Raw genomic sequence first — 22,932 nt, forward strand, 5'->3', positions numbered from 1 at the left:
AAGTAAGAAAACACTCTGGGCTAGATGCCTGGAAACATCCCTGGCTGGTGGATGCTACAGAACACGTTCTGTAAAGCACCTCCAAAACTGCACAAGAGATTGCTGCAGGTGTTTCACTATTTCTTTCACTGTTCTGCATCTACACACCCCATGCCAGCAGCTCTCAGCAAGCTCACCAAAGTCTCAGGAAAATTCAGGCTTATCTTGGAGTGACTGCCCACCCACCAGAAAAGCTTTCCCTGCATTCAAGTCTGAGAATGAAGCCCAATTATCTACTAATGGTGTAAAACATGTTGAAGATCTCCCCTTTCCTCAGTTCCCCAGCTATGGCAAAGGTTTACTCAAGAACTTCATTCCCAAAGAATGAAACTGAGAAAGTGGAAAGGGTGGTGTAAAGAACCTTATTTAGTCAGCTCACAGCAACAAATAAATGAGCTTTGGCAAACCAGCTACATGGGGTAAAGCCAGTCTTTGAAATGCCCCTGTTTGTGCATCACAGGAAAAATGCAGAGAAGAAAACTCACATAAATACATTCATTTTCTTACTTATATGCTGATTGTCTAACTTATGAATTCTAATATAGTGTCATTATGCAAACAATTAAGTAAATACCTCCAGAAAGTACATTGCTAATGCATCTAAATTAAAGTGATTTCTTGCTGGTGTGATTTTTACCATATCTAAGGATGTACTTTGGGCAGTAGGTGGGGAGGGGGGACTGGGGAAAAAAAAGGAAAAAAAGGCAGTCAGCATTGCTAATGAAATTTGGTTCAAAATTGCTGTAATCCATTTTCTGATGAAGTGGCTCAGATGCATTTTACACAACTAAAAATATATAACAGAGAGATAAAAACATTCTTTAATAATAATGCACTTCTGATGAGATGGAATATAGAAAATTACACACTTGCTAAATTCATCAGACCAGATGCAATCAACAGAGCAGTGGAGGTCACCTTTCCCCTGCCCTCGCTTTGCTTTCATAAACAATCACCTGGAATGTAATGCAGTGGTTGACTTTTTCCATTTGATTTAGACACTGAAATGCTCATTATTGCTTCATATCTCACACAGGACAGTTCTAAAACTTGTTTTCCATTTAACCTAAATGCACACAAAAATTAGGTATCAAGATGATGGTCCATGACTTACTGTTCCAAAATAGAAACTAAATTAAAACAGGTTTTTTGTCTTTATAGGAAGGAATTGTATTTTGTATCCTGCATAGGACTGGTAGTTTGTGCCACTTCAAAGCAATTTCACAGGTCAGCAAGATTATACAACAACATATATGGGCTATGTGTACAATCTCAAGTTAAAAAAATAAAAACAAAAGAAGAAATTGGATGAAACAGTTGCAGGAATCTTTCTCACCTTAGAAGCCAAAGCCTCAGCACTTTCACGGCACGTCTTCTCAATTTCAAGATGGTTCTGAATACAGTTTACTTCCTCAATAACCATGTGAGAAACTAGGGAAAAAGTTTAAAAATTAGTCACTATTTTCCTGCATTTGATACATGCATCCCATGGTCAGAAGTATTACATCTTTTTCCATTAACTTTCCACGTAAGCACTTCACATACAGGGAAGTACTTAGACAATCTCCATGGACAGGAACTGTTTTGAACACTGAATATCTGGTTTACTGCTTTCAGCAACTCTCAGTCCATGCCTGCTGCATTAATGGGGGAACTGGAGAACAGAACACAAACTTATGGAAGTAGGACAGCAGGAGCCTCTCTGATCATCGATGTTCACCATCTTTATTTCATTTTTACTTGAGGAACCAGAGTCAGATTACTAGGATTGTCCCTCTTGAAAATTTGGTATGGATGCCACTTTCAGAAGACTGGAAATATTGGAAAAGCAATATTTTTAAACAGCAAGACTAAGTGAGCTGTCTTAGAGATTTTTTTTCACTTGGTCTTCAGGTTCACATAGTATTTTAAGAATCATTACACTTGCAAAACATACTGTACAAGAGCTGCAGGATGGACAGAGTATGGGCCTGGGGCAAGTTTACTAAGAAATGGAGAAAGGAGTTAAGTGATCAAACTTAACAGTGCCTTCTACAACACATACTCCACTGATATTAAATCATTAGCACAGCACAGTTCCTTCTTCTGGTTCTGCCCACCAGCTTCAATGCCAAGTGCAGCAGCTGTGAAACACTCTGATGGATGCAGTCCTGAAGGAAACTCAGCACTGCTTGCACCACTTGGTTTGTGACAACCTCAACTCGAGTTCTGTAATTTCCAAACTGTTCTGTTTAGTCTTATTTTGTAACATCAGGTACCAGTGTGAGTCAGAGACCATTTGAAAACACAGATGTGTTTTGGCTTACAGTTCCTCTCAACCTCCAGCAGTACACAGGTACTTAGATACTGGTGAAAGTCATCTTCATCATGTGCAGAAAGGAGTACTCACAGCTGAACAATTGTTTGGAACAGGAGCAACAAGGGTAGAAGAATAGAATGTAAAAATGAAGGACTTTTTCTAGTATCTCCTTTCATTTACATGAAGATCAGATTCAAAAACCAGTGATTTCATACCACTGGGTAGAAAGTCCCTCATACTCACCCCCAAGACTTTTGGGGTCTAAAATCCTGAAGAGAGATACTTATGTCCTCCCTGATATCCAAAGGTCATCTACAGAAAAGGACTTCAGGATAGGAAAAAGCAGGCTGTTGACAGATGTTATTTATGCAGCTTTGCTGATACTTAGTCAATATTAACTAATTTTTCATTATTATAACAGGAAAGAAGCAATACATTGGAGTTTGCTGTCAAATAGTAGCTGCAGTCAAGAAACAAGTTCTACAAGATAATGAGGAGCCAAAAAAAAGAAAACAACAAAAGAGCAGGGCTGAGTATTGGGGAACCTTGGTCTAAAAACTATAGTCACATGAAGTCTTTTCACAGCATAGCAACCTCCTTTGCTTATCTTTTTATTTCCATTTTTTCTGACTTTGGAGATACTATCTGCTCCAAGTGTTCCATACCAGCTGCTATATTTAATTTGAGAGAGGGAAAGATTCAAGTAGCACATGTCCATATCTCTTCTGGTTTTATTCTACACTGCTCTGAGAATTTGGAGAACTGAAATCCTTTGGGCAGGAGGAGGGACCAGTGGAGATACAGAGCTGCTCCCATTTTACAGACAGGCATCCAAGCAAAGCCAAAGTTAGGAAACAAGGATCAGGCTCTCATGGCAGAACTGGGGATTACTCTTGGTTCATTTAAACTTAATTAACCTGCAATTACGATTAACTCAGGGGGAAAAAAAAAAAATCTTTCCAAATTAAAGACAAAAATATATTATTTCCTAAGTCTGTCCAAAGTTCTTATTATGTCAATATTAAAATTCATAAAGCAGCACTAAGTGGCCTGAAACATCTCTAACCTTGACAGTTTTTTTCAGGGGTAATAACAATCTGCAGCAAATGCAGGCCAACCAAAAACCACTTAACTAATTAGTAGTTGCAGTCACCGAGAAAACATGAATCAACACTGTTATTACAAGTGGCACATTTGAGTGGCATCTAATTATGACTTGATGAGCACGATACTTGCATTATCAACATTACTACTGCATCCCATCAGGGACTAAAAGCTGCTGATGGCATTGACTGCGAGAAACTCCCACTCAATGGTCCTGCAGCACCCAACAATCTCCTTGGCAGGGGCACCCTCACTAAATGACATGTTAAGCGTAATTACTGGTAGACATTGTAAATAAACAGGATTGGAAGTGAAAATTGTACCAAGTGCATAAGACACAATCTGACACATTGGAAGTGGCAGGCTTAATTGAGAGTTTCTTTGACTGCTCAAGATCATTTCAACTGCATTTCTCGGAGGACAGTGATTATAACTGTGGAGACAGACGGCATAATGGTATCAGCACTGCTGACAGAGCAGTGAATTAAATTGTATCTGCTGTTGTGTGAAAGCCTTGATGAGAGGTACAGATCCTTAGTGGTCTTATCATTATAACACAATGGTCATGTTGTCATCAACCTTGCTGGCTCCAATTGAAAAGAAATGATTGTGTGTTGAAGCTTTCCCCCCCACCACCACCTTCTATCTCTTGTGCTCAATAGAACCAATTTTCAGAGAGCTATGAAATCACGCAATAGGGCCTAAAATGCAGCTGCTTGGCATACAAACGGGGCCCCATTAAACTGGAATCACACACAATATGTGTTTATGCCAGGAGAACAAATAGAAGCTGAGTACAGGCCAAGTTTATTCACAGACACAAAGCCGATGTAGCTCTTCATCAATATAATTGCCTTTTATATTGTCGTTTAAATAATGGGCTCTATTATTGCCTTAAAATCCTAATATTCCTAGCATTTTATCACTATGTTTACAAGGTATGTCCTTTAAAAATGTGAAAGGAAGATTAAAGAAACCTATAAAATTTTACAACATCAAATATTACTTCAAATTTTAAGTCTTAACTACTTGACATTTTCTGCCACACTCCGGTGTTCCTTGTATCATAACAAAAACAAAACAGGCTGCAATTTTTTTCTAGGGGAATTAGAGAACACACTTGCCTCACAGAACAGTTATCCAAGATCATTTAAGGCAGTGGATGATTCCTGTTGATTTTTTTTCTTTCCATAATTGTATTACACAAACAAATATAAAACAGAAGTGAGCAAATTTGTCTATGAACAGCCACACAAAAGTACAAATCATGTGATTTCCTTCTCCTGCATTAACTTCATCCACACTTCTGATGCTTGGCTGTGCAGTTCACCACACTGGCACAAACCAGAATCCTACTGTAATTGTCTCTTCTAAGGAGCTATTCCACTAGGATACTTCCACTCCCATTAGATGTGCTTTGTTGCTTCCAGACACCATACAGCTTCAATAGAACCATTACTATAAAAGTGTAAAACTGAATATTGACATCCTCACAGCCCAGACAAGAGAGAACTTGCCCTAAAAATTGTAAAGAGACATCAGTTCATCCTAAAAACCTTCACTGGTGTGTCCATGCTTTAAGTAATTTTAGTTCTTTATGAAAAAATAACCATTATTACTAATCTCAGGAATAGGGTCAAACCCCACTCAACCCAAGCATGTATCATTCCAAAAATCACTTGCAAAATCCACGGGAGACAGAACTACATTTGTACCACTGCATTTTCACCACTTTGCACCTTTAGTGTCAGGTACCTGTGTCAGTATATATAAATGCTGCCACAGCAGAATTAACTCCTTAAGCAAGGCTTTGAAGGCAAAACAGCAAGTGGACCCAGATGTCAGCATCTTTAACACTGCTGCAGAGCATGCAGACAGATGTTCACAGTTCCCTGTTCCAAAAAATTCCCAGTAACATTGCCAACTTACTTTTCTGAAATTCCTCCAGTTTTTTGACAGCCTCATCTCGCTCCTGCTTGATTTTGTCACACTGTGGAAGACAAAATTGAAATGAAACACTGATCCCAGCTATTTAATTAGCAGTCAGTCACAACATTCAAAATCAACAAAGATCAATTGCCCACACAATGGAGCACAGATAATGATCAAAGCTTCTTTTCTTTCTGGTCTCACTCATGCAAGATCAAAGGATATATAAACGTAAATTTTTACTGTATGTAAAAAATTCATTTCCCTGAGTATTTTCTAATCAAACTGCCACACTGTTCTTGATTTTACATTCCAATTCAGAGATGCTCTGAATATATTTTAGAAGAGTGATACCCAAAACTGATGTAAATGGTCATTCATGTTTGACACAGCAGTAAAAGCAAGACTTTGAATGGTAAGAACATGCTAGTTCTACCTTCAAAAAATTCTGATTTCTTTAACACAAATAAACATGGAAGAGAAGCCTACATTTATGTACCTACCATGTGCATGGAAGAGCTCAAAGCCAATAAAGAGGGACATGCTGTTCAGTTTCATAACACCATGAGCAAAGAAGAGGGGAGCCCTGAAGAGGGGAGGCCACCCATTTTCATGCTTCGAGGCTTTCCCATCACCTCAATTTTATTAAATTTGGGGTTAATGCTCATACTACACAGGGCTGCAATCACTGACCTTATGATGGAAGGGTTTTTTCAAAGAGAGAGAATAAAAAAGACATTAAATAGATTTCTCTAAGAAAACCCCTGCTATAAGCAAATGAAAGAACGCAAAGAAATGAGTAAACTTCACAAGAAAGGCAGTCAGTGATCAACCCCACTGTGAAAAACACATGATTTGGGGGGAAGTATGACTGGCACACAATGTGTCTAAAACACACACTATGTACCAGACATCCTTCCTCACACACTGCTGTCTACATTCACAGTCATAAATCAAAGACCATGAGTTAACTCCTGGAAGAGATCTGTGTGACCAAGCTCCTTACAGAGTAACTGCAATGACAAGGTTGTCAGTCATTGGAACAGAACTGGGGAAAATAAATAAAAAAAAAAAAAAGAAAAAAAGCCCTGAAATGATTTTGCTCGATTTTCAGTTTTTCCACATGAGGACCCACTTTGAGTTAGCTGGGAAAGGAGCCTGCTGTTAAGTAACAAGAAGGGAGAGAGTCCAATTAAAAGGCAGCCAAATTCCAGAGTGCCCTTCTATCAACTCCAGAAGACCTTGGATGAGGCTCAAAGAAGGATATTCTTCTCTTGGGCAGGGAGAGGACTTCACTGATGTCACCTCAGGGTGAAAGGCTTTGGAAGATGCTGCTGATGCCTATCTGAGGGAGCAAAAGGAGCTGCACCCAACAAGCAATGTCTCTTCTCATGGCACTGGGGTGAGATGAGGCAAGGGGCAGGGGCTGAGTAGGGGGGACAGGTGAGGCATCAGCTGCTGTCAAGGTCTGGGAAACAAGGAAAAGCTGCAGAGGGAGCAAGAGGTACTGGGCAAGGACTCCCCAGTTCATGTCCCTGTTCCCAAAGAAGCTGTTCAGAGAATCTTCCACAACAGAGGTGGGGAAGGGAAATCTGTGAATCAATCTCCCTGCCCTCCCTCTCAGATCCCTCAGCAGAAACATGCCTTACCTTGCCAGCAGAAGCACAGCCTAGGGAAGAAGGCAGTAAAAGAGGTGGAAAGGAAGCAGTTCTGATTGTTGCTGCAGAGCACAGCTCCCCAGCCAAGGGAGGATGGGTGTGAGCTGCTGCCTCTTTGTATTTGACAAGAGAGACTCTGTAACCACTGGCATACTTCACCCACGGATTCCTCTGCATGCTGCAAGCTTTCAGCCCACTGCACATCAAGCCAGCAAGTGCTTTTATTGCTGAGTTTTAGAGATCAGCATTTTTAGGGATCTGGATCTATTGCCTGTGCAAGTCAACAATTCCCTACTGATGGCAACTTTAATGTAAGGGATGATTCCCTATCCCAATCAGAGGGAAAACTCTCTGGAAATCCTCCAGCAACACTCTGCAAGGAGTAACAGCTTTCCCTGTGGCAGGGGAAGTTAAATGCCCTGTTCCACTTCACCATGAGAGTTATTTTAGAGGAAGCTCCATTTGGACCACAGCAAGCTGACAGTTCTCCTGATGGTTCCAAGGGTTTCTCTGCAGGCTTGGGGCTCTGCAGAGCAATTCCTGCTCCCGGCTGCAGTTTTCTGAATATTTTCCCTGCCTCAGAATGAAAGAGCAGGAAGAAAAGGAGTGTGGGAGATTGTTGCTCTTGCTGAAATGATCAATGGAAAGCACTTTGCCTTTTGTCTTGCAATCAGACCCGTGCAAGCAGAGCTATTCCAAGTCCTACCAAAAAAAAAGTTTATCTCCAATTTAGCTAAAAAGCAGAAAAAGTCGAGATTGTCTTTAACTACTTCCACTGTTTCAAATTGGAAGCTTAATTCCTTTATGTTAATATTTTGTTTGTTAACTTTCATAACAAAACCACTGTCACCCCTTAAAATAAATTGACTTCCCTTTAAAAATAGGGAAGTTAAAAAAAATATTAAAATTTACAAGTGCTAGCTGCTCTCAAAAAGCTGCATGGAGAACTTCAAAATTCACTACCACTTCATTTTTCAAAATAGCAATTTGAGGCATATACAGTAGAATTGGTAATGGACAGAAATATCACTAATTCTCAATCAGCCATTAGCATAATATTACTTTAAAAAAAAAATAAAAATCTACTGCTCACTTTTCACATTCAAGCATAAGCAATTGTTGAGAAGAAACAGCTTTCCAGTATTTACTGAACTGCCACTTGTCAGTATTGACAGATAGCTCCATACTCATGAGTACCTTCAAATGAAAAACAAAATAATAAGAATAAAAATAATAAGAATAAAAATAATAAGAATAAAAATAATAAGAATAAAAATAATAAGAATAAAAATAATAAGAATAAAAATAATAAGAATACAAATAATAAGAATACAAATAGTAAGAATAAAAATAATAAGAATAAAACTCAAAACCCAAAAACACACACACACACACAAAACAAAAACTAAAAACCCCAAACAAACAAAAAATAAAAACAAAACAAAAAAATAAAAAAAAATCCAAAAAACTTCTGGATTGTCAGTCAATTTTAATTATTTAACTTCCTTCTGTTAAGAGTTCCAGATTCTCTGCAAGGGGAAATAATAATTTATACTATTTTATTTACTGTGCTTTTAATCTAATTTTTATAGCACCATTATCTCAATTAAAAAACAAAAGTAATAAAACAATAGTCCCAGCCCAGACCTGAACTATATGAGTCAACAATAATTTCTTGGCACTAAGAAGACAGCCCATCTGTAGTTATACAAACAAATTAACAGTTCAGTTTCCAAAAATCTGCTTGTGAGTAACTCCTTTCAATTCTTCACCTTTGCAGGAGCATCATGGGGATCTCTGCTGATCCCACTTCATTTCAGGTGTTTCCCTTCTAGGTACAGAAGACACAAGGCAATGCCAGCAGGGATTTGGGCTGTGCTTGCAGCCAGAAAACCATCAGAACAGTTCCATGCCATGAGGGGAACCTGACACCACGATGTGATGTTGGAAAGTCAGTGCACACCCACTCCCACCAGCCTCTTGTCTCTTGCCACTAATTCCAGGGAGTCCTGGGTTTCTTGTCTATTCTCTACTAATAGGCTTATTTTTTTGCCAACTACTTTGCACATAAGCTCCTACTGACTTCAGTAAAGGGCCTTCAAAGGGCAAAAACAAGGAGGAGATTGTTCAGGCCAGATATTAAGATGCAAGAAGTTTGCAGCAGACATATAGGCACTTAAGCCATTGCTAAGCAACACAAGATACATTCTTCCCTGTTTACACACATTGTGAAATTTATGCAGATTTAATGCTTGTTCTGAAATCATGAGGTTGGTACAGTGCTCAAAAGTATCCTATGACATTTGCTATATCCTGCTTAGGGGAAGGAACATGTCACCGAGGCAGGGATGCCTTCTCCATTCCCATTTGGTGACAAAACATCATCCACCCTACACATGTGCTTTAACAGAACAAACACCCTGAATGATGTATCAGACATACAGTATTACACCTACTATTTTGGAAAGCTGTCTTGCTTTTTTTATCCCCCTACTGGCAGCATGACAAAACACTGTCAAACCAGTGTTCAGAGTCATTTCTGCCTGATTAGCAAGTAGTCAAATATTTATTCATGATCTGACTCTGAATACATCAGAACTGCTTATTGTTATCTGCATTTGTGTGCAACTGATTGTTAGTGATCTGTTTTTTGGGGACTGGTATACAGTGAGAAGGATGAACTAAGGGAGGTAATCTGCCAATGTAATTTTTGCCATGGTTTTTGAAAAATATTTAAAAACACTATTAAAATAAAAATTCCTGCAATTATGTCAGAGACCCCACCAAGAGGCATCCAAATGGGCAGTTTAGCAAGGCAATGAGGAAGAGACACTCAGAGATCTTGTATTTTGCTCCTGAGTTTTCAGAATCTTTTTTTAACAAAGGAACCAACATGAAAGTCAATTTACTTTCCAGTCTTACAAAAAATATGGAAGAGAATAATTTTAAAAAAAATTATATCTTAGGTTAGCTGCCCATTATGCACCAAGTTCCTTGTTTCTAATATAAACTTGGATCATTTTTCCATGACATAGCTCATTTTTCAGAGCATTACAAGTGTACTGGTGACTTAGAAAAAAATTCCACTAAGTCAAAATCACACACACAGAGACTGCTATGTAAATCTGTGTGGCTCTTTCAACAGATAAACTGCAAATCTTTTTCTAAAAAAAACGAATTCCCTCTTCCTCTTCTTGACTAAATGACATGACCACAATTGAGGAAGCCATTTGCTTATCCTCATACTGACAGGCAGTGGCAGAAACTGGAACAGAAATCACTCACAAACTTCCCAGAGCCACAGGCAGGGACAGCCTGTGCTGAACTTCCTCCAGTACCACGTTTGATCCTGCAAACCATAAACTAAGATACAAAGTTAGAGAGACACTAATGAGCTCTCAGGATTACCCAGCCCTGCAAAAACACAAGGAATTGTTAAATGCACCTAGGGCCCCACATTTAACCACTTGAGTCCAAGCACTTAAACAATTAAGCAGGACTGCTTACCCAGGCACACCAATTTGCAGGATGGAAGTGCCTGGATGAGGAATATTTGCATTACTACTGAAAATCCTCCAACCCTGAGCACCTGGTTAACTAATTTGCCCAACTAGGGACGTAATCCCCCTGTGCTGAGGGTTGGAGGATTTTCAGTAGTTATGCAAGTATTCAGAAAAACATCACACCAACTTTCAAAAGATATACACAGGATGGCTACAGAGAGGCAGTTGCAGGGAAGAAGTCCTGTGAGAGTGTGGAATGCAAGAAACCACCTCAGAACACCTCGATTAATCTCAATTTCGGTGACAAAGTTTTGCAGCTCGATAAAAAAGTTCCTCATTCCCCTACCAAGCTAAACAAAGCTTTGTTCAAGAAGCACCAAAGTGAGCAGGATTTGGATGCAGGCCAGAGCTGGACAGCCTGGTTTTCATGCAGCGGGCAATCCTGGTGCAGAAGTCCCCACACATGATGGAAGCCAGAAATCAGCATGGGCTTGGAAGGGATGGAACAAATTCAAGGAAAAGAGCTGTGGAGAGAAGAAGACTGGAACCACATGGAGGTGAGGAATTCCCCAGGCTGCAAGTGGTTTGGAGATTAGAAGAGTAATCTGTGGAGGTGTCATACATGCTCTTCCACTCCTCCCTCTCTGCTGATGGCAGGAACAGGACACTGGGTTAGATGGATTCTTGGTCTAATTCATTTTCATTCTCTTCCCGAGCACAAAGAGGTAAGTGCCACAGACTTAGAACAGTAAAAACAGAGGACAGATCTCCTGGGATATGTGAAATCCTGGTGTAGGACAGCAGAATGGGAATGCAGCAACAACAGCAAAAAAGAAAAAGTCACTGGGTAGGACAGAGTGAAGATAAGCACCAAGTTTTTCTTCAGTAATGAGAAAGCAGTTAGACAATGTCTTCCCTGACTGCATTTATTTGCAACATTTATAATTACTGGACTAAATATAACCCTTCAGAAATTACTTCAGAAACAGCTAAATTGAACCTACATGTCTTTGCAGCTAATAGGGATTTGAAAACCAACATGATTCCTGCATGTTCAGGTCACTAATAACTGGAGAAAGGACAATTTTCTGTTTACAGTAGAGCATAGCACTGACTTCCCTGCCTTCTCTAGAACTGATAAGACTCACAGTTTCTTTTGGCAGATATCTGCTGGAAACCTTTTGCACATTGACATGGATTTATGCAACAGAACACTGCCATCAAATCCCTCTGTTCCTGTCAGCTTCCTCACAGACAGGAGGTGTGTTGAATCAACAGAAGTCCTGAGCGGGAAGAGTTACCTCAGCAAACATGCTAGATTTTACTACTAGGAAGACAATGTATCATAACTACAATGAAGAGTCTAGAAAGTGGTCATTATTTCTTACTCCAGTATCTCTGAACATTTAAAAAATGAAGCCTGTGCTAATGTTTGAAGTTCAGCCCATACATTCAAAGCTTCTTTTTAAGTTGGACATGCACACAGATTTCACAGAGGAACATGTGATGCACTGCAAATCTCTTCCATGCCACAGTGCCATTCTGCACATTGAGATAAGACATCTTGCTCTCCTATTAAATGTTGGGGGGCCTAAAGGGGATGTCAAAGGGAAAAAGACTTCAGAAATCATATTCCTACATCCTGAATTTTCAGAAGGGCTGGGTGAGGGGAAGAGTTTTCGATTTTCTTTTTATTAGGTTCCACTGTGCAAATCAAGTTGTAATAAAACAAGGTTAGGATCCAGGAGAAAGAAGTTTTCCTAAAAATATCTAAATACTTGAGTTGGTCTATGCTCACACTGTAACCATATGCAAGCTGGGTATAGCAGCAATCATTCAATATATATTTATTTAGAGCAATGTTTCTGGAGTGGGATAGCTGGAATAGCTGCTGGAAGTTGATTAATTTATATAGTCCTTAACACATGCAGGCATACAAGTAGTACTTATGAGTGACACTGTAGTAAGCAACCAGATGAGCTCACAAAAGCAGCCAACAACTTCCCACATCCAGTAAGGTATTCTGATAGTTAGCATTTCACTGTTAAAGAAATAATCAATAGATACAAACCTCCTCTTTCGTTTTCTTATTCTCTGCTCTAAGCTCTTCATATTCGCCAATAGCTACACAAGGAAAAAAAAAAAAAGAAAAAAGTTAATATTGAAGCATCTCCTTTACCCAAACCATTTTATTCATTTTAAAGCTCTTCTGGCTATCTACACAGACTTCTTTAATAACAACATGGGTCATAAACTTCATTAATAGCCTATGGATGAGCTGGATACCCTTTTAGAACAGAAGTAATTGGAAAGTGGCTAAAAAAGATGGTGACTGCCAAAACAATCAATTTTTGATCAATGGAGAGTTAAGCAACCTTATTGATTGAGTTCAAAAATTACAAGATGAATGTACTGGCTTGCAGTCACCATTTTAAACCCACACTGGCTTAGGTTACAGATCAATGCTAGAAAACATGGTTAATGCAATACCGTTACACATTTGTACTTCTAGATTAGCTGAGCACTTTAATTTATTTATTGATTTATTAACATATTCTTCCTAAAAGAGATATTTTTGTATGGTTTACTCAAGATTACCCAAGAACTCAGCTGTAGGGATCAGCTGAGAAGAGATCCACCTCCAAAATGCTGGAGGTCCATTGTTTCAAACCAGTAACTAATGCAAGATTTTGAAATGCTGAGGAAGGGAAGAAAGAGAAACATCACAACAGTGTAAAGTGTAACTTTGCTTGTAAGAGCTTCTTGTTTGAAAAGGTTTAACTATCTAAAGCTAGAAAGTGAGAGTAGCTTTTCAGTTTCTAGTGCTCAAGTCTTCAGATGTCAAGTTTAAAACAAAACCCCAACCTGTTATCATCAACTGAAAACTATTTATTTATACCCTTAATCCAGTTTTAACTATGTTGGATTGAAAAAGCACCTGTATGCTACTGTAGCTTCTGTGAGGTACAAGAAAATAAAAAACAAACAAGAAAAGAGGAAATACTGGGGGGCTGGTATGAGATGTGGAGTAAGTTCAATAGCCATCCTGGTTTATTCTTGCAGTATGCATCTTAGAGCCTGAAAAGTATTCCTTTCTAGCAAGGTTTTTCTTCTCTAGGGTTTGGAGGTGCATTCAGCTTTTGTCTAGTGACAATAAAATTTCTATGGTCTCAAAGGCCAAACAGCACATATGAGACACACTGAAAGAGTAACAGAAATGAGAAGTTGGGGCAACGAAGGCACACACCTAAGGCAGCAAAATAAAAAGTTTAAGGGCACACAAAATTCACAGTAAACTAGAAGCTTAACTAGTAGTTGATTTTTTTTTTTTTTTTTTTTCATATTTACTACCCTTCACTTTGTCCCTGCCTCTCCTTTCCTACCCCTGAGGCCCCTGCCCACCTCCCATACTAAAGAAAAAACAACAGGGAGATGAACAGAGATGAAACCACACTGATGCAGTTGCTCTAAGAAAGGCCACCTAAAGCCAAGCAACATATTTCCTACACAGTTACATAAAAGCTTTGCCTCCTGATCACTCTTCTAAGCCACTTCTCTGTTACCTTTAGGACAAGTGAAAAGATTTCTAGCATCCAAATGCAAGAAATTAATTAAAATTGTATCAACAGATACAAGTAAAGCTTCTCCATACTTGAAAACTGCTCATATTTGCTCGCCTTAAGGCAAACTCATGCTTGTTACTCAGTACTTTATAAATGTTTGCAAAGAGTAAATACAGATTTGCCCCACCCTTGACAACTTTCCTCACATGCCACCTGAACAGAGGATTCTGAATCATCAGCCCTTAAGGCACAGACACAAAAACAAGCTACCAAAAACCAAGGATACAAAACTTACACGATGCTCCAGCAACCCCCAGTAAGGGCTTGCATGCGTGAAACTGGGAATTAAACCGCCTGTTCCGTGTAGCACTTCCCTCTTTCACTGCAGATGGTAAACCTCCTTTCTCATGGAATGCAAAACCAAAACCAGCAGCTACTTCATGCTGCACTCACTGCACCTTTCTTCAGTGCCTTTTTACCTTGCTCACCGTGCCCTTACTGTTGTTGCAAAACTAGGAGCTCTTCCTTGGACACAGCTAATGCACAGCAAGGATCTGATGTCTTAAGGTTGCTCTTCATAGCTGGCAACCTCTAGATGATGCTCCCACAGAGATCCCATCATTCAGATTTTTAGGTATGATTTATTAAACACTAAACCTAATGAAGAATGCTGTTTTTATCAGGTCTGGAAACAGAAGCAATAATTTTAAAATTACTACACATCTTCTGCTGTGTATCAGGTTGTTGGCAAAGGCAGATTATTTAGAAACTATGAAGTGTGAGGGTGCATATTTTTTCTTTTTTATGTACAATGAAGTTATGAGGCCATCCCAGAAAAAGTCAAGAGTCTACATAACCTTCACTGAAGCACTGAAAGGCATAAAGGTGACAGTGACCTCTTTGCCTACAGACTACCCTAGAACAATTAACATCAGCAGCAACAGACAACACCTTGCATGTCCCAAATCCCATGCAGATTATTTAGCTGTAAAATCTCTTTGGTAGAATAGGAAGTATAAGCATTCATTTACAGATTGACAAGCCATAAGTGCTGTTCTACAAGGACTTCCCTAAACCTTATTTGAGAGCCAGGACCATTTTGTCTCCTTTAGCTATGCTCAATGGCACCTGAGCATCTCAAAACATCTCACTGTGACTCAGTCAGATTATGCTGTTTGTAAATTACCCTACAATAAAGACATCTTTCTAATAAATTGAATGAAACAACCAAAGATGCTTTACTAAATGTGCTACTGAAATTCCAGAACTATCATTTTCCCAGAGAAACAATATTATGGCATACATTGATTAAGTAAAATACCTTGCCCTCCTTAGTCTCCAGTGAATCCTGAAGAAATATAATAAATATGTATCAGACACTTCTTGAGACACTGCTGCTGTCTGATGCTAATTTAAGTTTATCCTTAACAGAATTATTCCTGATATACAGCAGCATTATATAAACAATGGATACCAATCACAATTCTGTGATCAGCCTATCTTGATGCAGTCTGAGGGCAACACTACAACTTCACTCATTAAGAAAAAAACTGGGAAAAAAAAGGGGGGGGGGGGAGAAAAGAACAGAATATTTTGGGTTACAGCTCTTAACCCACCCAAAACATATTTCCAGACAACACTGCTCTTACTATAAATCCAGTCAATCCACAGAATAGCTAACAGGAGTGAGCCCATCATGCTCCTTCATGACCCCACCAGGCTTGTTCACCATCTCCTCACTCCTCAGCTCAGATGGGCAGCAGAGATGCTCCTCTCAACATGTGCAAATGCACATTAGCTGTGTTAATTAAGCTTTGTAGTAACTTTGTAGACCCAAGCTCCTTTCATTATGCCTTGGTTTTTTGATTTTTAGTTGCAAACCTCCTGAACCTGGATTTGCTAACAGAAGACATGTATTATCTAAATTAGATGGTTTATATATTAGATACTTATTATGGCTAAAAAGCACTTATTAGTAAAACAAGGTCATAAGGTAAAAGTATGTAATGACTATAATTCATACTCAACAACAGAAAAGACACCTCCATTTACACAGAGTGAGATGGTGAGACTTTTTCCTACTCTTTTTATTTAAAAAAATTCATCAACCTCATTTCTAAAGCATCGAAAAATGCAAATTAACAAAACAACCTCAAAAATGCTACATGTGTATGCTTTAGCATTTACACTGTAAACCAAGGTGGCCTTCAAGGAGACTGAGAGCCCTTCCATGCCAAATCAGTGAGTAATGCCACTTCAGCATTTCAACCCTACTTATTTAAACAAAAAGTAAGCAGAGCTGTCAAGGAAACCGAGTGTCATTCCACTACTTATTCTTCTAGACTACACCAGGCATGTCTTTCATGGCACAGGAAAAAGAGCTTACAACACAAGAAATCTGTAGCTCTTCAATGAAAGAAGCTAAAAAAAAAAAAAAAAATCCCTTCGCTAGGTTTGTTTTTTCGTTTGTTTGGGGTTTTTTTGGGTTTTTTTGTTTTTTTTTTTTTTTTGTAGAGGTAAATTAACACCTGGCTTTTTTGCAGGTACAGATCATATCATTAGAGATACCATATCATTTGTATCATTATAGAGAGAACTATCCCTGATAGTAACCCTGCACCAGAAGCTCTTGAGGGAATGCTGCTATAACTCCCCTCATCCCAGCCTACATGGAATAGGAAGAGTCAGGCCAAGTCTGTTGTACAAACCACCTCTCAAATAGCAGAGGACTCCCTACAAGCAAAGCATACACAAGACATTCAAATTGCTGTCAAGAGTAGAACAAAAGTAAAAAATGCCTTAATTTTTTCTCATTTCCCATTTTAGGCTCAAAGATCCCTTCCACTAAACCCAGGTGATCTGTGTGTTAGGACATGGTGTGGCTTCAGCAGCACCACCCAGGTGCAAACTGCTTCTAAGTGATGCCTGGGCAGTATTTTAACATCTCCTGAGTCTACACCAAAGAGAGATGGAGCTTAAAAAGCAGCACTTATGGGCTTGTGTAAAGGTGATTGCACAGGATGGCATTGTATCAGTTACTTTACACAATTACTCCCAATCTCGAGGCAGACAGAACATAGGAACACATTATGAAGCCTCACACAGCCACACAAGCTTTTCTTTGGTCACATATCAGTTGCACTAGCCCAGACCTACAAGATTCAACTACCAAACAGTTCTTTAAAAAAATAAACACACAAAAATCATGTGCCTAAGTACATAAAGGTGTTAAGTACATAAGTGTTAAGTACACATACTGTAAGTCTGATTCAGTCTGTTTCCACGTGCTTTGATTTTACCCAAATCTGTAAAAATGTGTACAAAGAATTTTTTTAAAGAGACCCCAAATTTGCATGCTGCAGCCTTACAGCTTCCTGACTAAGCTGATCAAGCCTAACCTCTAAAATCACACCAAAGGCTTTGCCTTTGCAAGTTTCTGAAAAACTTCAGGTATGCTTCAACACAAGAAACTGAAGTGGGAAACACTTTTAAGCTCTAATGAGTGAAGAAAGCTTTCAAGGAGGACGGGTTCTGCTGCAGAACGATGGCTGCTGTGTACAAATACCAACACACAGGTATATGGGGAAAAAAAGATAAAAAATTTATATAGCTGATTAACTCCAGAGAATGCAGCAGTCAAGCCAGATATGCTACCTTAAACAAAAAAATTCCTCTGGCCATAAAAATTACCCCTCTGCCACAAAGAAGAATAAATCTGACAAACCACAAAGAGCTTGTCAATAGCATATACTTAAAAAGTACTACTCTGAGATACTGCTGTCAGATTGGCAGTCTGTTCCTCAGATGATGCATGTTATTACCTTATTCAAAGTTTCTGGCATTTTTTATTTCTTTCTTCTTTTTTTTTTTTTTTTAAAGAGATAAATACATCTCATACAGAGCCACAGTGCTTGGGACTGGAGACTGGAAATCAGCACATCAAATCCAGCCAACAGACACAGAACAAGACCTTCAAGACTGATCAAGAACATCCAGGTAGTATAAACATGTTTGGTACATGTGTAATTAACAGCAGTTGTAAGCTACATAATTTATTTAGCAAAGTGAGCAGAAATGTGACCGTGGAAGTGGAACCAGAATAGTAGCTTTACCTACTTTGTAACTCCAGGTGTTTTGGTTGCTGGTTCCTGTTTACACTGAACAAAATAACCACAGAGGAAGAGGAGTATCTTTAAGGGCAAAATGCCTGCAGTGCCAATAATCCCAAAGACAAACCAGGTAATCTTCCAGGCAGATAATTAACTGCTGTAACAATGCAGCTTTTTGTCAGGTTTGCTACAGCTCCCCAGGTTCTGCAACCAACCATTAATAATGCAAGATTTTGCCCACCTGATTTTGGTTTGTTTCAATTTTAAGGGTTACCCAGAGGAATTACAAGGACCAGCTGAGCAGAAATGTGCACTGCTGGAAAAAGCACTTAAAGAGTGCTGTTAGGTAGTACTAATATTTATAGCTGATCTGCTTTATCTATCTCAGAAAGGCATCCACAGGATTAAAACTCAAACAATACTTTCAAGTCCTAAATATCACCAGTACAGAGATAACATTTCTTCATGGTGCTCACCTTAAACTTGGTAATGGAGCAAGTAGAAGACTGATCAGTATCAGATATCTGAGTCTAACACACAGGACGTGGAAAATTCAGCTTGGGTGAAAGATAAGCATATCTTGCACACAGACAGCTTCAGTGTCCTTGCTGCCATTCAGGGCTCTTCCAAGGGGCCCTGAGAATTTGTCCAGATACCAGTCAGTGTCACAGCTGCCACTGGGAACTGAGTGGGCAGCTGGGGAACACCTGCCTCAGGTTCAATCTACTGACCTTCTTTAGGAAAAGTAGAAGCAGCCATTGAAATGTGGCAGCAAGCAGCCAGGCATGGCTGCTGTTTGCATTCCCCTCTGCTTTTTGCATCACTTCTCAGCCAGTTTAGACACCTGGTGTCAGGCAAGTTCCTCAAGATTAGAAAAAACACATCCTGAAGGAGAAACCAGGGCTACTGAACAAATGTTCTGTGAAATCCTTTCAAATCAATAGGTGTTTTCCACAAATCAGACTACAGACCACAATGCTGCAGTAGTCTGAAGCCATATGTCTCTTTAAACACAATAAAGATAGGATTCCTGAAATTTGTACACTCATTCCCCAAATATTCAGAGACAGCAGGTCCTGCCATCAACTGCTTCTGCTTCCAAAGTAATACTGTTATCTACACCTGAAGCCAGTAAAGAGGAGTATTAATATAATTTATTTTCTCTTTTCTTGCCTGATGAGAGTTGTTAGTGTCTCAAATAGTCTTGTTTTGCTGTCAGTAAGAATGGAAGGCAAACTATACACTCCAATTCAGTATATAAAAGGGAAACAAATCACCTACAATAGCAATATTTACAGCCTTACTGTTAAGATAATTTTATGTATCTCATCACCATTTTATCACTTGGACTCTTTACTTTGTCTTATCAGTTAACATGACTTAACTACAGTGTGCTACCATAATTTTGCATTGGTTTAAATGCAAAACAGCACCCAGAAAAGAGTATTCCACTGGGTAACTTTCCACTCATGAAAAAGAAACAAATTTCCTTGCCAGCCAGAAAATGACAAAAGAAAAAAAAAAAAAAAAAGGTAGCCTCACAATAACATACTAACACTCTTACATTTGGGGACAAACACCCATCAGGACTGTCCATCAGGACTGTCCCTGACAGAACAGCCTTCAGTGTACAGTTTCTATTTCCACAGCTTAAGTGGATCTGGGACAGCCAGTCCTCAAGTTACAGTATCTTTTCCTTGAGCTAATTCCTGCAGTCCATAAATTCTCATTAGACATTAAAGAATACTCAGTCCACTGGCGCAGAAGAGTTCCAGATATGGGAACAGAAGTCCCGAGTCTAGCCAATTTAAAGAGGACAGGATTTCTCTAAAGAAGAACCCGAACTTGCTTTTTTTTTTTTTTGCAACTGATTACTGTCATTTTAGCAAATGTCATTTTGGCACAGACAACTCTGCTGGAGCCAACAGGACTGGAGGGAAGCAGTCTGTCAACAAAAAAACAGCTTATTAGCCTTATTTTTTGGTCCCATATTATCCAAACACTGTAAGGAAAAAAAAAAAAAAAAAAAAAAAGCTGTAAGATTATAATTAATTTTGTACCCATTGAAATCCTTGCAAGTCAGAACACACTGAGTGCAGCCAACGATAATGAATTTACAGTGCTGAGTGCACAGGAACAGCTACAAAACAAGTGCCAAAGCAGGTCACAAATATCCAGCTGAAATTTGGTTAAGAAAAACTTACACCATACACCGAAGGTGACCGAGTGCATTTATGGTCAGAATAAGTAACAGATCACAGACCCAATAATCTCATTCTTTCACACCACTTTGTCCAACAAGTCTCTCCAAACAGCTCCTCCCAGGCCCCAGGGAGACCAAAGGAATGCAACTGTGGAAATTAACAGCTGCTAATTACATCACTGATGCTCTGCACCTACTGCTCAGAGAGCTGGGAGACAGGAGAGACACCAATCAATCCCTTGATGTCCCCAAACCCAATGGCTGCTAACGCTGGTTCTTCAGGTGCTGTCTATCTGCTTAACCAGATGAGGGAGAAAGCTGGTTCTTCAGGTGCTGTCTATCTGCTTAACCAGATGAGGGAGAAACTTTGCTGGCCCAACCTGGCATGGGGATGGACTGACTTTGGAGGCAGGCTGCCTTTTGAGCATGTCATCCAATTCGGTTCCCTGCCCCTTCTTACAGAAGATGAAATACTACAGGAAACCATTAGGAAACCAAACCACACGCTCCTGATCATCTACAAAACAGAAGCACCGGGATTTTTCTACAGAAAGCCCCCAGAGTGACTCACACGGGGAATCAAAACCAACCCTGACCAAACGCTTCCTTTCATTTACATTGAAACTACAAAGGCTCTGCAGAAACTCCAGGCGCTATCAGGGCGAGCCCGGAGCTATCAGCAGGAATTTCACAGGATGGAGAGTGCCCGATGGGTTGGCTGGGTTAGCATGGGATGGATCCCGAAACGCAGAGCAGGAGACAGGACGTGGTGCCAGGTCCCAGCCAAGCACCTCAAATAAAGCGAAGCTCCACAGAGAGACCCTGAGTCTCTTTTTTCCCGACTGTCACCCCCTGGGGCCGGTGACACTGACCAGGGGATGGGGAGAGCCTCGCAGGGCTACCGGCACATGGGATGGCCTGAACCCCGAGATGAAGGGGTCAGGGTGACAGCAGGGACAGCCCGGGGGCCCCTCAGCCCCCTGCCCTCACCCCAACCCACCCCGACGACGCCCCCCCTCACCCCGCTTCAGCCGAGAGCACCTGTGGGGGAACGAAGCAGGCGGGGAGGGCACCAACAAACCCAAGAGCAGAAACGTTTCCCTCCCCTGATTTATTTTGTCAAGGCTGTGCTTTGCCTTTTTTTATATATATTTTTTTTTCCCGTGGACAGAGAAAGGGGCCTGGGAAGCACAGGGGGCCTTATGGGCGGGCCGGGGGACGCCCAGGCCGCAGCCGCCCCCGGCGCAGGCCGCGCCCGCCCTGCCGCGCCCCGTCCCCCCGCGCTCAGCCCTCGCCTCACACCGCCCCACGGTGGCCGCGCTGCCGTCGGCCGAACCCGTGCCCGCAGCGGCGGCAGCGGAGCAGGGGGAACGGCTCCCTGCGGTGTCGGCGCCCCCCCGCCTTTACCTTGATCCTTCAGGCTGGCGAGGAGCTCCAGCTGCTTCTCTTCGTCGGAGCTGTTCATCCTGCCCCTCCGCCGCCGGCCAGCGGCTCCCCCTCTCCGCCTCACCTAAGGCGCCTACACACCTGGCAGAGGGCGGGCGGAGGCAGCTCCCGAAGCCCCGGGGCGCGGCGGGCGCGGCGATCGGCCCGGCCCCGCTCTGCACATGCCCAGACTCCCGCGGCGCCCCAGTGAGCATGTGCGAGGGTGCGGGCACGGAGGTACCTAAGCCCCGGGCGGGCACCGGCGGGCGGGAGCTCACAACTCCCGCACGGCCACCGCCTTTCTTTCCCCCACCCCCTTCCTCCCCAGTGACCGCTCTTTGGGCTGCTCGGGATGTTAGCGGGGAAAAAAGGAGGGGTAGGTCCTCGGTGCCACCATGGCTTGGGCAAAGACTGCAGAGGTACAGGGAGGCCACGAGCATCCAGACCCCCGGCAGGGTCTCCCACGGGATGCACCTGATTCCCCCGGGAAAGGTGCGTGGGTTTTTAATGAGGTCTTTGATAGGGTTTGCATAGGGCAGGTTTCCACTCCAGGCTGAGTCCACTGCCCAGAGGACAGCTCCATAGAATCCATAGAGTTGCTATTAGAGTATGGAGACAGCTGAAAGTTGGGTTTGTTTTTTCTTAAAAAGAAAAAAAGAATTGGATGGTTGCACTGCTGTTTGTGAGGATGTGAGGGAAGGAGCTGTGTGCCAGCTCTGGTGTTCAGCAACTTTGGAACAACACCAGGACAGAGGACTTTGACAGGGACCTCTCCATGTTTGTTCTTCTTGGATGCATACTGGGTGAAAAAGCAGGGGATCTGGAGATGGTCTCCCTATAAAAATGGTTACCCCCACCTGGCTTATTCCCACTGAGTGCACTGAAAGATTTGTTTCTGCCTCTGTTTTCCTGGAGCTTCAGTAGCAGCTATCTTCAGATTTGCATGGGCAAAGGTTTAATCCATACCCATTCCTCCCTCCTTTGGCAAACACCCATGGCTCACTGTGGCAGGCAGGTCAGAAAACAGCATTGCCACAGGCTTGGCAGCAGTAGTTAGAAGTATCTGGGAAAGAAAAAAACCAAACAACTCAGTGCAAAGA

General features: G+C 41.1%; 1 protein-coding gene across 4 annotated transcripts in view; it reads right to left on the minus strand.

Annotated features, from left to right (window-relative positions):
* SHTN1 (shootin 1) overlaps window positions 1-22,037 on the minus strand; it is a 75,848-nt gene extending 53,811 nt beyond the window's left edge. The window contains exons 1-5 of one of the 4 annotated variants that reach the window (XM_071749507.1): window positions 21,815-21,981; window positions 18,936-19,089; window positions 12,604-12,656; window positions 5,372-5,432; window positions 1,376-1,470 (exon numbers count right to left, since the gene is read on the minus strand). In XM_071749507.1, coding sequence (XP_071605608.1) covers window positions 1,376-1,470; window positions 5,372-5,432; window positions 12,604-12,656; window positions 18,936-18,963 — 237 coding nt within the window. In that variant the 5' untranslated portion in view covers window positions 18,964-19,089; window positions 21,815-21,981. Of the gene's footprint in view, window positions 1-1,375; window positions 1,471-5,371; window positions 5,433-7,020; window positions 7,099-12,603; window positions 12,657-18,935; window positions 19,090-21,814 lie in introns of those variants that run through there. The other 3 variants (XM_071749506.1, XM_071749508.1, XM_071749505.1) reach the window with 3 other exon arrangements.
* Window positions 22,038-22,932: the final 895 nt, after the last annotated feature.

The sequence above is a fragment of the Heliangelus exortis genome, chromosome 7 (assembly GCF_036169615.1).
Source record: "Heliangelus exortis chromosome 7, bHelExo1.hap1, whole genome shotgun sequence".
NCBI classification, from domain to species: Eukaryota; Metazoa; Chordata; class Aves; order Apodiformes; family Trochilidae; genus Heliangelus; species Heliangelus exortis.